The sequence below is a fragment of the Microtus ochrogaster genome, chromosome 26 (assembly GCF_000317375.1).
Source record: "Microtus ochrogaster isolate Prairie Vole_2 chromosome 26, MicOch1.0, whole genome shotgun sequence".
NCBI classification, from domain to species: Eukaryota; Metazoa; Chordata; class Mammalia; order Rodentia; family Cricetidae; genus Microtus; species Microtus ochrogaster.
The window spans coordinates 8,999,443-9,011,101 of record NC_022025.1 but is presented as its reverse complement, the minus strand read 5'-3'; the positions used below and the strand labels follow the sequence as shown (position 1 = coordinate 9,011,101).

The window sequence follows — 11,659 nt, the reverse complement described above, 5'->3', positions numbered from 1 at the left end:
CCACTTGCTCACGGACCAGAGCTATGGCATTAGGCCACTTGCTCACAGACCAGAGCTATGGCATCAGGCCACTTGCCTCTACTGAGTCAGAACAAACCTTTCCAGTTAATTGCTTCAAATATTTCATATAGTATTGAAAGCTGGCTAACACAATAAATGAAACTAAAATCTCCAAAACAAATGTAACAAGTTAAGGAAGCTTAAGTATATAAAGCCAGTGTAAATACCTGAGTATACTATTTTATAGAGAAAATGAAAATTGAAATACTGTAGTAGTCAATAAGAGTGAATTGATTTTATATAAAAAAAACACTAAAAGATCCATCTTCAGCTTTACGGTTTTAAAAAACATGATAGTAATCATCACAGATACCAGGGAATCCTTTTTTCCTCTTTTTTTTGGGGGGGGGGGTTTGTTTTTCAAGATAGGGTTTCTCTGTGTAACAGTCCTAGTTGTCCTAGAACTCACTCTGTAGACCACAATGACCTCGAACTCAAAGAGATCTACCTGCCTCTGCTTCCTCAATGTTCCAATTAAAGGCTACCACTGCCGGCGCTATTGGGCAATCTTACAAAAGTTTCCCAATATAGATGAAGAAAACAGTTTTCAGATTCGATTTCAAACTGAGTTTTACTATGGCAGGATATCTACTCACAATGTAAGCATCTTCAGTTTCCCATCACTAACGTAATCTAGATTTCTATCATCTTAACATGCTAACTTGTCACTATTTAAGACATGGTCTAAGGATCTTTGCCTCTTAATTTGTTCCCTTGCCAGAAACTTTAAATGACTGTCTTCCATGTCGTTTATCCAGCTTTCTCTTTTGAAGGAAGAGAGCATGAATTGTGAGCAGTTCAGGATTTTGGAGCTAGGCGGAGCTGAAGGAGAGTCGCGCCAACACCCCACGTGCTATGTGACATTGGCTTCTGTTTTTCTACCACAATGAATGTAGAGCATAAAGAGAACTCAAGGCAAGACATGCATCTCTATCATGACACGCTAAAATGCCTCGGTATTTCATAGAGCAAATCCTCCGAAGCCACACGTGACATGGTCTTGGCAGGAAGCCGACTTATCACCTGAGCATTCTTCCTTGCTCAGAATCTTAACTGCACTGAATGACTTTCACTGTTAGCTTTACACTTGATCTTAGCCAAAAGGCTGAGAAGTCATCATTGTTACCTTTAAAACCAAGCTTTGTTGTGATAATAATATAGGTTATAGTTTTAAACTCTTTTTCATTAAAAACTTCTTAAGCTGACTCTATTTCCAACATAATCTTGAAAAATAACACTTCTTAAAATATCGCAAATATACTTTATACAAAGTGCACCACTTAAACATTTTGGAAATTGCAATACTTAATAGTATGCCATGAAATCCTATGGCTATCCCCAGAAGAGTATTCTCAGCAGTTAGTTTCATAAGCAATGTATGATATATTTGGATGTTTCACATATGACATTAATTTTCCACTTTAGAAAAAGGTAAAATTACATTGAACCTGCCATAACTGTCAATTTGTTAAGGTTCTGGGATGTCAGAGTTGAGGGAATTTGAGCTTCATTTCATTACAGAGAGCAAGCCTCGCTCCCAGAGCAGCAGAAGAAAAGAGTTAACCAGACATGATTAGGCAAAGTGCATCAGTCCTAAAGCAGCTCTATGCCACACAGTACCGTTGGCCATGGGAGGAACAGGAAAGTCCCTGGAGATAAGTGACAGAGAACCCAAGAGCTAAGTATCAGCACATCCGCCAGGAGACAACTTCAGTCTGCCTCCAGGGAATGACAAAGCAGGGCTTGAAGTACCCCCAGATGGCCGATCACCTGCTGCTGTGCCTGGCTTGCAATGTGGATGCAGGGGAGCTGAACTTGGGTCTCTATGCGTGCACAGCAGGCTCTTCCCTAAGTGAGTTATTTCCAAGCCCTTGCAATAAAACTTTCATGCAGTGAGAGCTGTCAGCTACCAACTGAGTGCCAATCACAATGAACCTGCAGAGCTGCCTTCCTGCTCAGGACTTCCCTTGCAAAAGCCCCCAGTTCCTGCTGAAACCAAGGCCTTGAGAGGTTCCCCTAAATTCTGAGCCAACATAAATAGCAACCCTTTCCCGGTAAAGAGGGGGTTAGTAGAAAGTCCCGAAGAGAAAGGACAAGGTGTAAAGGCACATGTTCACAAGAGACACAGCCGACCTCCCAGGTGGCTCTGTCTCCTTCCATGGCTTGCTTTCCCTGGGGCGAAGAAGGAAGGAAGGAATCAAACATAAGGAGGAGGTATCCTGACAGACTGGAGGGATTCTGGCCCCTGCTCATACCACACTTGCAGATTCAGAAATGAACTGCACAGGAGAGACAAACAATAGCGTTCACTCGTCAGCTTATTTTTAGAAGACATTTGCATGAAGCAAATCCCCATTACTACAGAGCCCATTCATTTAAGGTGTCTCCTAAATTGGATATGGGCCAAACGTTCAGAATATTACCAAGATAAAATACTTTTCAATAGATTGAGGAAAGAAGCGGTTGCTTGTGACTGTGCTGTGAACTCATAGATGTTGATTTCAAGAATATCACGAACACTTCTACTTGAAAACATTATCTGTTCGTGATGAAACATCGCATTCTCCGTTCATCATCTCAGTTACTCTCTCCTCCTTGGCGGAATGTGTGTATGCGCATATTCAGAAATGGCAGAATGTTTGCCATGGTCTGTAATTTAGATTGAATAAAAGGGCACATGTTTCCCGCAGTGGAGCTGAGTGCTTGCCTAGCACGCACAAACAAGACCCTGGCCTCAATCTCCAGGCTGTTTGTAAATCTTAGGATTTTTACCTCGTTTCATAGACTAGAATTTGTAAATGTTATCATCACAGCTTCAGTTGTGTGTTATCAAGTCGTAAATACATCTTTTAGGTGGAGCTATTTATTACATGCTATTTGCTGTGACCTCTTCCACTGGAAACATTTTGGGTGAGAATTCTGGATAAAGAACCCACTCCTGACTTTACTAATTGCATGGAACAATACAACTATCTTTGCCCATTGCAGTGTGCCAAATGTCCTACAACTGTAGCTATGATTGCCAGCTTCCCCCCATCCTTCCATTAAACCAGTGGTTCTCAGACTTCCTAACGCTGCAACCCTTCGATAACCCTTCCTAACGATGCAACCTCATGTCATAGTGACCCCAACCATAAAATTATTATCCTTGCTACTTCATAACAGTAATTTGCTACTGTTATGAATCGTAACGCAAATAACTGATATGCAAGATATCTGATATGTGACCCCCCAAGGGTTGTGACCCCCAGCTGAGAATCCCTACATTAACGAAGGCTGGGCAATGGTAACGTGTGGGAGAATTTGTCTACTCCGGCTCCTCAGCTTGCTGCAGGAATGCCATCTTTGTTCCTGAGATTGAATTACAGGCAGGCTACCATGGCCGCCTGGCATTTCCGTGAGTGTAGGGGATCTGCAGTATGGTGACCACGTTTTGTGAAGCAAGCATGGTACCCACGAGCCACATATCCAGCCCCTAACCTTGTCCTTTAACACAACGTAATTCATTCATGTAGGAAAATTGAAAGTATAGAACTCATCAACAGTATTTACTATTTTCCCTTGGCTCATATCTTATGATCCCATAAAGCATTTTTCATAAAATTCCACAGATAGTTACATTAATAATATTGCTAGTGACAGTGGTTCTTGCCTTCACTTTGGATAACAGCTGTAGCTAGGAAGCGAGTTAAAATAATTACATTAACTCAGGAAGAAGCCTATTTCTACAATGGTGACTTTCAATCGAGGGACCCAATCAGTTCCATCATCATGTGCTCAACTTCTGGGGTCCCTCCTCCTCCTCCCTCTCCTTTCCCTCCTCCCTCCTTCCCCTCCACTCACCATATTATTTACCATATAATATCACACAATTCTTCTGTCACTATATTGTAGCATGTGTCTCATAAACAAATTATCTGGACTTTATCTTCTTCGTTCTACGTTGTTCTACTCACTGAAAGTCATTCACCCCATCCTAAGTGTTTCTAATCTCCCAAGTAATTAATCTCTACCATACAGAAAAGCATAGCAGAAAGCATATGAGACTTTCTTGCATGAGACTTTCTGGAGGAAAAAGAGAAAGCAAGTTCATCAAGAACTTGAACAGCAGGATTAACAAGGGCATCAGCACATGAGCCGCTGTAAGGAATAGAGGAAGGGGGGGCCCCCAGCAACTGCTGACTTTTAATCCCAACTTTCCAACAAAAGTCAGAAAACTTAACAGGAGAATCTGTCATTTGTCACTCTGGTTGAATGAAAGCTTTCCCCATAGTCAACTTAAATCTATAAAAATAAAAATTAGCTAATAACATTTGGCCCTATAAATTCTATTCCTTAAATTCAAACTCACATATATCCAACACAATGGCACATGCTCACGTATTTCTAAAGTTCATCATTTCTGATCAGAGTGGAGCATGCACCCTCCCTGTATCTGTGTGTCCAAGCACTGGCGACCATCGGTATGCACAAGAGACACATTTCATCCCATAGTATCTTGTAGATACCAGGTGAGTATGCCTCCTCAGAAACATGGGACCAATAGTGCTTCAGATTTTCCCTCTCCTCAGATTCCCGTGTGTGTGTGTGTGTGTGTGTGTGTGTGTGTGTGTGTGTGTGTGTGTAGTGAGATATCTGGGGCATGGGACAGAAGGGTAAACAGAAATCCATTTACAGTGATGAGTGTCTCACACCCATAAAGAGATAGCAAACAAGAGTGGTGAGCATACACTTTAGAACTGCAATCCATCCTGCTTGGGCATCATCCCCACACTGCAAAAGTTTTAGATTTGAGAGTATTTAGAGTTTAGATTTTCAAATTAGAGCTATACAATGTAAAGAAGGGATGTTCAGCACACTTTTGGTTTAATATGCAACTGTATTATAAAGACATTCTAAGACTATTTTTCAAGAATTTATAGGTTTTCTTTGGGGGTTTCTAATACATAAATTAACTATATATTCCAGTTTCTCCCCAATAAGAACATTACTATGCACATGGAACATTCCTTAACTGGGAAACACAATTCACAATATGTCAAAAAAAAAAAAAACTCTTTTTGACCGCTTGTCATGATGGTCAAAGTAAAATTCCCTATCTGATCTCATATGATCGATTACAGGTAAAACACGGGTGAAGTAAAAATGATATATAAAATTATGTTCATGTATAGTTTTGTGTGAGTCTTTAAAAAATGTTTACAAGTGGGTTCTAACTTCATTTTTATGTACATGAAAATAAAAACTAAATCAAACTCCTAGTTTCAATTCATATCCCCATCCATGAAACTTTTTTATGCAATTTCATCTAAGTAAGAAATCTTAAAGTAAGAATATAAAGGCATGTAGGTTTAACTGAGAACACAGGATGGAAATATTTCCAAATTTTTATATTACTTTCTCAGTAAAAAAAAAAAAAGCAGTGAGAGCTTTAAAATGGCATTAATTTGTAGTAATCTTACAGAATAGGTGTCCTGGTTTTGTGCATCAAAACATTTATGCAAATCGCAATAGTACAGCGATATGGCTATAAACACTCTTCAAATATTTTTTAAGTAAAATCTATCCTCAAAGATTGAAGAAATGTTCACACTTAAGACATTCAAACTATACTTAGTCACCACTAGTGGGAATTCTAAAATACATTCTGAAGACTGGAAGTGGAGTTTTCACTTGTTTTGTTTTGATTTATTTCTTATTATTTATCTATTTATTACTTATGCCTCCACTCCAGAAGAGGACATAAGATCTCATCACAGATGGTTGTGAGTCACCCTGCGGCACTGGGAATTGAACTCAGAACCTCTGGAAGGGCAGTCAATGCTCTTAACCACTAAGCCATCTCTCCAGCCCCTAGAAACAGAGTCCCGAAAAGTGTGGCATCTAAATCTGAATCTGGGTGGAGAAGGGGTACTTCACCATTTCACTGCTAGCCATGCCACTCCGGCTTCTACTAACCAGCGCCGTGCCGGGGCTACCTCACACCGCACTGTGGTAAGTGCACGGGCATCACGCCCTCTGTAACACAGAGCTATGGTTTCCTCGAAGGCACAAGTGCACTCTCACTAAGCAGAGCATGAACAAAGCGGGGACACTCACGTCAGCCAGCTGAGTCACGCCGCTCGCTGTCTTCGCCAGTGTGACCAGGTCTTCTTGCATCTTATCCACCCATGACTTGATGCTGTGGAACCAGAAGAAAGAAGGCTCTGTCAGAATCCCAGCCATCATGCTAACTCGGTCATGTTTGACAAACATACTTCACATAGTTAAACGTGTATTCGCCCTCCCGGTTCCCACGGAGATCGTCTTCCCATGCCACCTTCAAACGGAGCACAACAGCCAACCAAAGCAAGCATGTCGAATCTTTATTACAATGGGGATTTTATTTTCAAAGTTTTTGTTTGTTGGATTTGTGTGTTTCCATTTGCTTCTTTCATTTGCATACATGAATCCCCTTTCTGAATGCTCAAAGGCCTCCGAATCAAAATGAGAAGAACGACAGGGGCACCTTGGGAATCCAGAGACGAAATATTTGCTCACCCATTAAAATGTCATGGAAATAGTTACTAAGAACAGAATTCAAAAATACACATAAACTTCATTTTCTAATCATAACGTGAGGATGTAGAATAATGCCATCAGTTTTAACCATGGGAAATCACAAGGTTACAAATATCTCAGTAGACAAAGGCTAAGGGCCTTTATTTCCCCAGCGGCACTGAGGTTCTGACACACTCAGCAGCTACCGTAGTTTTCAAAGCAACGTTTTACATGAAAACTGTTTCTTCGGAATGCAAGCTCAAGTATTTTCAGACACATTCTTGTAAGTAATGCAGTCAATATCTTGAAACATGAACTATTAACATCACTACACTTTAGAACTATGTAAATCCTAGAAACACCCACTAGCCAGCATTCTAATGACCACAGCTGAATGTCCACCTCATCATCCCTGTGAGGACACATAGCAGGCTGCAGGTCGCCCCCATGTAGCCTGCTTCTCCAGGAACACATAGGAACTATGGATACCCCAGTAGGAAGGCTTCGGAGATGATTTATGTTTGAATCTGAATCAGGGAGAGTGAAGTATGTGTGTCTTCTCTTTCTTTGACATGAGTTCCGACAGTTCATAAAATCCTCATCTTCATTTCAGAAACAGATAAAGAAAATAAAGCACCACGTGAAAAAGAGATTGAAATACTGTCTAGGGGAACACAGAAAAGAATAAGGAATTGAAAGAAGGGAAAAAAAGCCGATCAAAGGATGATTACGTGCCTATAGAAAAACAGTCATGATTCACAGGGACAAAGAACTGCTTAGTAAAGAAAACACAGCAAAACCAAGAACAGCTTCACACAGATAAAATCAATATAAATATTTGTTCAGCAATTCTGTATGAATTGGAGAGGAAAAGGTAAGTTATCAAAAAGAGCATGAAAGAAAATTGACAGGACCATCAAAATAAATGTTGTAAGTAATGTCATCCTAACATTACAATGTATTTTATTTATGAGTGGGTATACATATCTGAAAGCAGTATAAACACCAACTCAATCTATATTATTCTATTGTTATTAGATAAACACAACTGTGCCTGCTTTTATAACTAGAAGGAAAACATACATTAGTCTATAGGCAGGAGCAAAGACTATACACAGTGATTTTTTTCCCTCACTTTTTAATTTTATTTTTTAAAAAAAGAAAACAAACTCTCTTTTTTCATTTTACATAACAATTCCAGTTCCGACTTTCTTCCCTCCTCCCATTCCTTCCACTTACCCCCCTCACCCACCCCCTCATCTACTCCCCAGAAAGGGCAAGGCACATTGTTCTGAGAACGGACCATGGCCCTCCCCACTATATCCAGACTGCGAAAGGTATCCATCCAAGAGAATGGGTTCAACAAAGCCAATACAAGCAGCAGGGACAAATCCTGGTGTCACTGCCAGTGGCCCCTCAGTCTGCCCCAGCCACACAACTGTCACCCGCATTCAGAGGGTCTAGCTTGGTCCTATGCTAGTTCCTTCCCTGCCTGATCTGAGTTGGTGAGCTCCCAACTCAGGTAATCTGTTCCAGTGGGTGTCCCCATCATGGTCTTGACCTCTTGCTCCTCCCACTCTTCAACTGGACTTTGGGAGCTTCGCCCAGTGCTCCAATGCAGATGGGAATGCAAACTTGTACACCACTCTGCAAATCACTATGGTGATTTCTCAGAAAATTGGGAGTCAGTCTATCTCCGTACCCAGCAATACCACTGTTGGGCATATACCCAAAGGATTCTCAATCATACTACAAAGACATTTATTCAACTATGTTCACAGTAGCATTATTTGTAATACCAGAACCTTAAAAAAAAAAAAAAAAAAAAAACCTAGATGGCCCTCAATTGAAGAATGCATAAAGAAAGTGTGGTACATTTACATATTAGTGTACTACTCAGAGGAGAAAAAAAATAAACAAGGACATCTTGAAATCAAATGAATGAAATTAGAAATTACCATCCTGAGTGAGGTAACCCAGACCCTGAAAGATGAACCTGGCATGTACTCACTCATAAGTACTATGTTTTACAGTGCTAGCTGTAAAACAAAGAATAACGAGCCTACAGTCCACAACCCTCGAGAAGCTAAGTAACAAGGTGAACCCTAAGAGAATCATATATACACCCACCTCCAAATGGGAGATAGACAAGTTCTCCTGAAAAAAAGGGGGGGAGCATGGGGGTGAGGGGAAGGGAGGGCAGAGGGGAGGAGGAGGGAAGAGAACTTGAGGAAACAGGATAGTCGAGATGAAGAACAGAGATGAGAGAAAGGAAAGGGATACTTTGATTGAGGGAGCCATAGAACCTTCATCCAGACAGTGATTTGTAATTCATATCAGACTTTCGGTGCTATACCCAGTTACTAAGTCAGTCCTAGACTCTAGACAGGATGAATCATCTTTCAAATATGATTCCTCACACTGACAAGTTGTAATAAAGGTTAGGCATACCTTAGCTGGGGGGTGGGGGGACAGGGGATAAAAAAGGAGAAAGAGAAGGTGAACACACGTGTGCGTGTCCGTGAATATAGTCAGCTCCTGAACACTGATCTATGCCAAACTGATCCATCTGTATGCAGCTGGCCACCTGAGCGCACTGTCACAGTGATGTCCGCAGAGGGGAACCATTCATATCTAGGCTGAGAAGTTATTCAGAACCCATCCAGTCTTCTCTGCCCCAACTGACAAGCTGTCAGAAATGCTTTAGAAGGGCGAACTTCCTTTTTGATAGATACTGTTTTTTAACTAGCACCTGGTTTTTCTTAAAATATTATAGAAGCTGGAAGAAAATCGGAGAATATAGCATTTATATGAAATAAGTTATAGCGCATACCACTAAGAACAATTTCATATTTTTCTATTTCTTTAGATATATTCTATCCAATAGGCACCAGTACATACTAAAAAGAATACTAAAAGACACAGAGAGATTCAAGTTGAAATTAACACTAGGTCTGGGGAAAGGAGAAAAAGAATAAGAAGAACCTGGTGTGGGGGATATGTTGGTTTGTTTTTGGTGCCTGGAGAGAGGCATTCAATGCCTAAACACTAAGGTGCAGAGGCTGAAAGAACTGCAGGGGAAAGAAAGGCCCAGCACAAAGCTCCAATCAACATGGTTCTTATGTTTATTTTCAATTCATTTGTGTGTTGTTCTTTTACTAGTTTATTTTTGTTTTGTTTTGAGATTTTTGTTGTTGTTGTTGTTGTTGTATTTCGACACAGGGTTTCTCTGTGTAGCCCTGGCCGGCCTCAAAGTCACATTGATCTGCCTGTCTCAGCCCCACCCCAGTGCTGAGATTAAGGGTGTGTGCCACCACTGCCTGACAATGCATGTGTTTTAAATAGACTTGTTTAAGCTTCATTTTCCAGTTGCTTGATAAAACACCCTGATAAAGGAAACTCAACCAAGAAGGACTCATTGTAAAAAGCTGAGCTCAAGGTCCTGTCTATCATGGTAAGGATGTGGAGGAGGCAGGAGCTTGAAGCAGCTGGTCCTGCAGCATCTACAGTCAGGAAACAAAGAGATGAATGCATGCTGCTTCTCAGCTCTTTGATCTTGACTACACCATCTAGGATTCCCTGCCTAGGGAATGATCCCGCCCACAGTGAGCAGGTCTTCTGGTTTCAATTAAAGTAATCAAGAAAATACCCCACGGGCATAGCCAGAGGCCCATCTCCTAGGTACCTCTCTATTCTTTCAAGATGGCCACTAAGAAAAACAACCACAGAATCTTACACATAACTGTCACAATACTTAAGAAAAACTTCTAGCATCCAACATATAGGTTGTATTATAAACAAGAGAAGATAAAAATGTGGAATAAAAATTCAGAAATAGCAAAAAATAAAAACACAAAAATGGGGAATGGGGGAGCATGATGCATGGCTCGAAGAGAAGCTACTTCTTCCATGCAAACTGGAAGGAAAACGTTAGTTGTGAGACCAGCGGAAACAATTGGAAGAACTAGAGAAAAAGGTTGAGATCACTAGCTCCACTTAATTCTCCTGATTTCCTGTGTAACGAAGCAGGCATTATCTGTTTATCAACAGTGGGCCGGAAAGGACCTTGGACGTTGGAAAGATGGCTGAAGAGGACTGAAGGCTTCGAAAGACACTGGAAGATCCCATGTTCACAGGTGCTAAGCAGCATGGCTATGTAAGCATCACACCAGCATGGGCTGCAGGCACCAGGATGGCTGGAAAAGTCACTCCCTGAGGTGGGTCAGACACCAGCAGGCGCAAAAGAGGGCAAGGAAAGGGAAGGGAAGGTTCTAACAACTCAGAGCTCAGCTGAGTCCAAACAGCAAAGAAGGCTAAAATAACCAATAAAGCGTTAATACTATATCCAGAAAGTACTTACTCACTAAATCCTTTCCTACAGAATCAAACACCCTATAACAATATTGCCGTGAAATACTGTAGATGAGCAAATTTCAAACTTTTCTCCATGCTTTTTAGTTTTTCATCCTAGCAGCTTTATAAAAAGATCTTGCTGTTCACAGTAAATGTTGTAAGAGGACTGAAGACACATATTTCATTTTTAGTCACTTTAGACAATAAATACATGCTGTCCAAGAGCAATGACCTGAGCTGGAACTAGAGCTCAGGGGGAGAATCTTTTCAGATCGTGGGACAGCTCAGTTACTAAAGTGCTTGCCATATAAGTTCAGATACGCGTGCTTGACGACACAGGCACCAGTAATCCCACCAGTAGGGAGGCAGAGGGAGACAGGCCTCTGTGAATTCAAGGTCAGCCTGGTCTACGTAGTGACTTCCAGGACGGCCAGAACTACATAGTGAGACCCTGTCTCAAAAAGAGAAACAAAACAAAACCAGATCCCCAGGTGTAAACGCCTGGAAGCAGTGGCATGCCTGTGGTGCTGCCAAACTCATGTAAACATCTGGGGGGGGGGGGGCAGTGATGCATGCCTGTGACCCCAGCACCATGCAAACACCTGGGGCAGTGGTGCATGCCTGTGGCCCCAGCACTCATGCAAACACTTGAGGGCAGTGCTGCATGCCTGTGACCCCAGTGAGTACTGGTGAGGCAGGGAGACTT

At 41.4% G+C, this 11,659-nt stretch overlaps 1 protein-coding gene across 2 annotated transcripts in view; it reads right to left on the bottom strand.

The window, feature by feature from the left end:
- Cacna2d1 (calcium voltage-gated channel auxiliary subunit alpha2delta 1) overlaps window positions 1-11,659 on the bottom strand; it is a 441,225-nt gene that overhangs the window by 360,306 nt on the left and 69,260 nt on the right. For both annotated transcript variants that reach the window (XM_005358331.3, XM_005358334.3), the window contains exon 2: window positions 6,160-6,241. In XM_005358331.3, coding sequence (XP_005358388.1) covers window positions 6,160-6,241 — 82 coding nt within the window. The remainder of the gene's footprint in view (window positions 1-6,159; window positions 6,242-11,659) is intronic.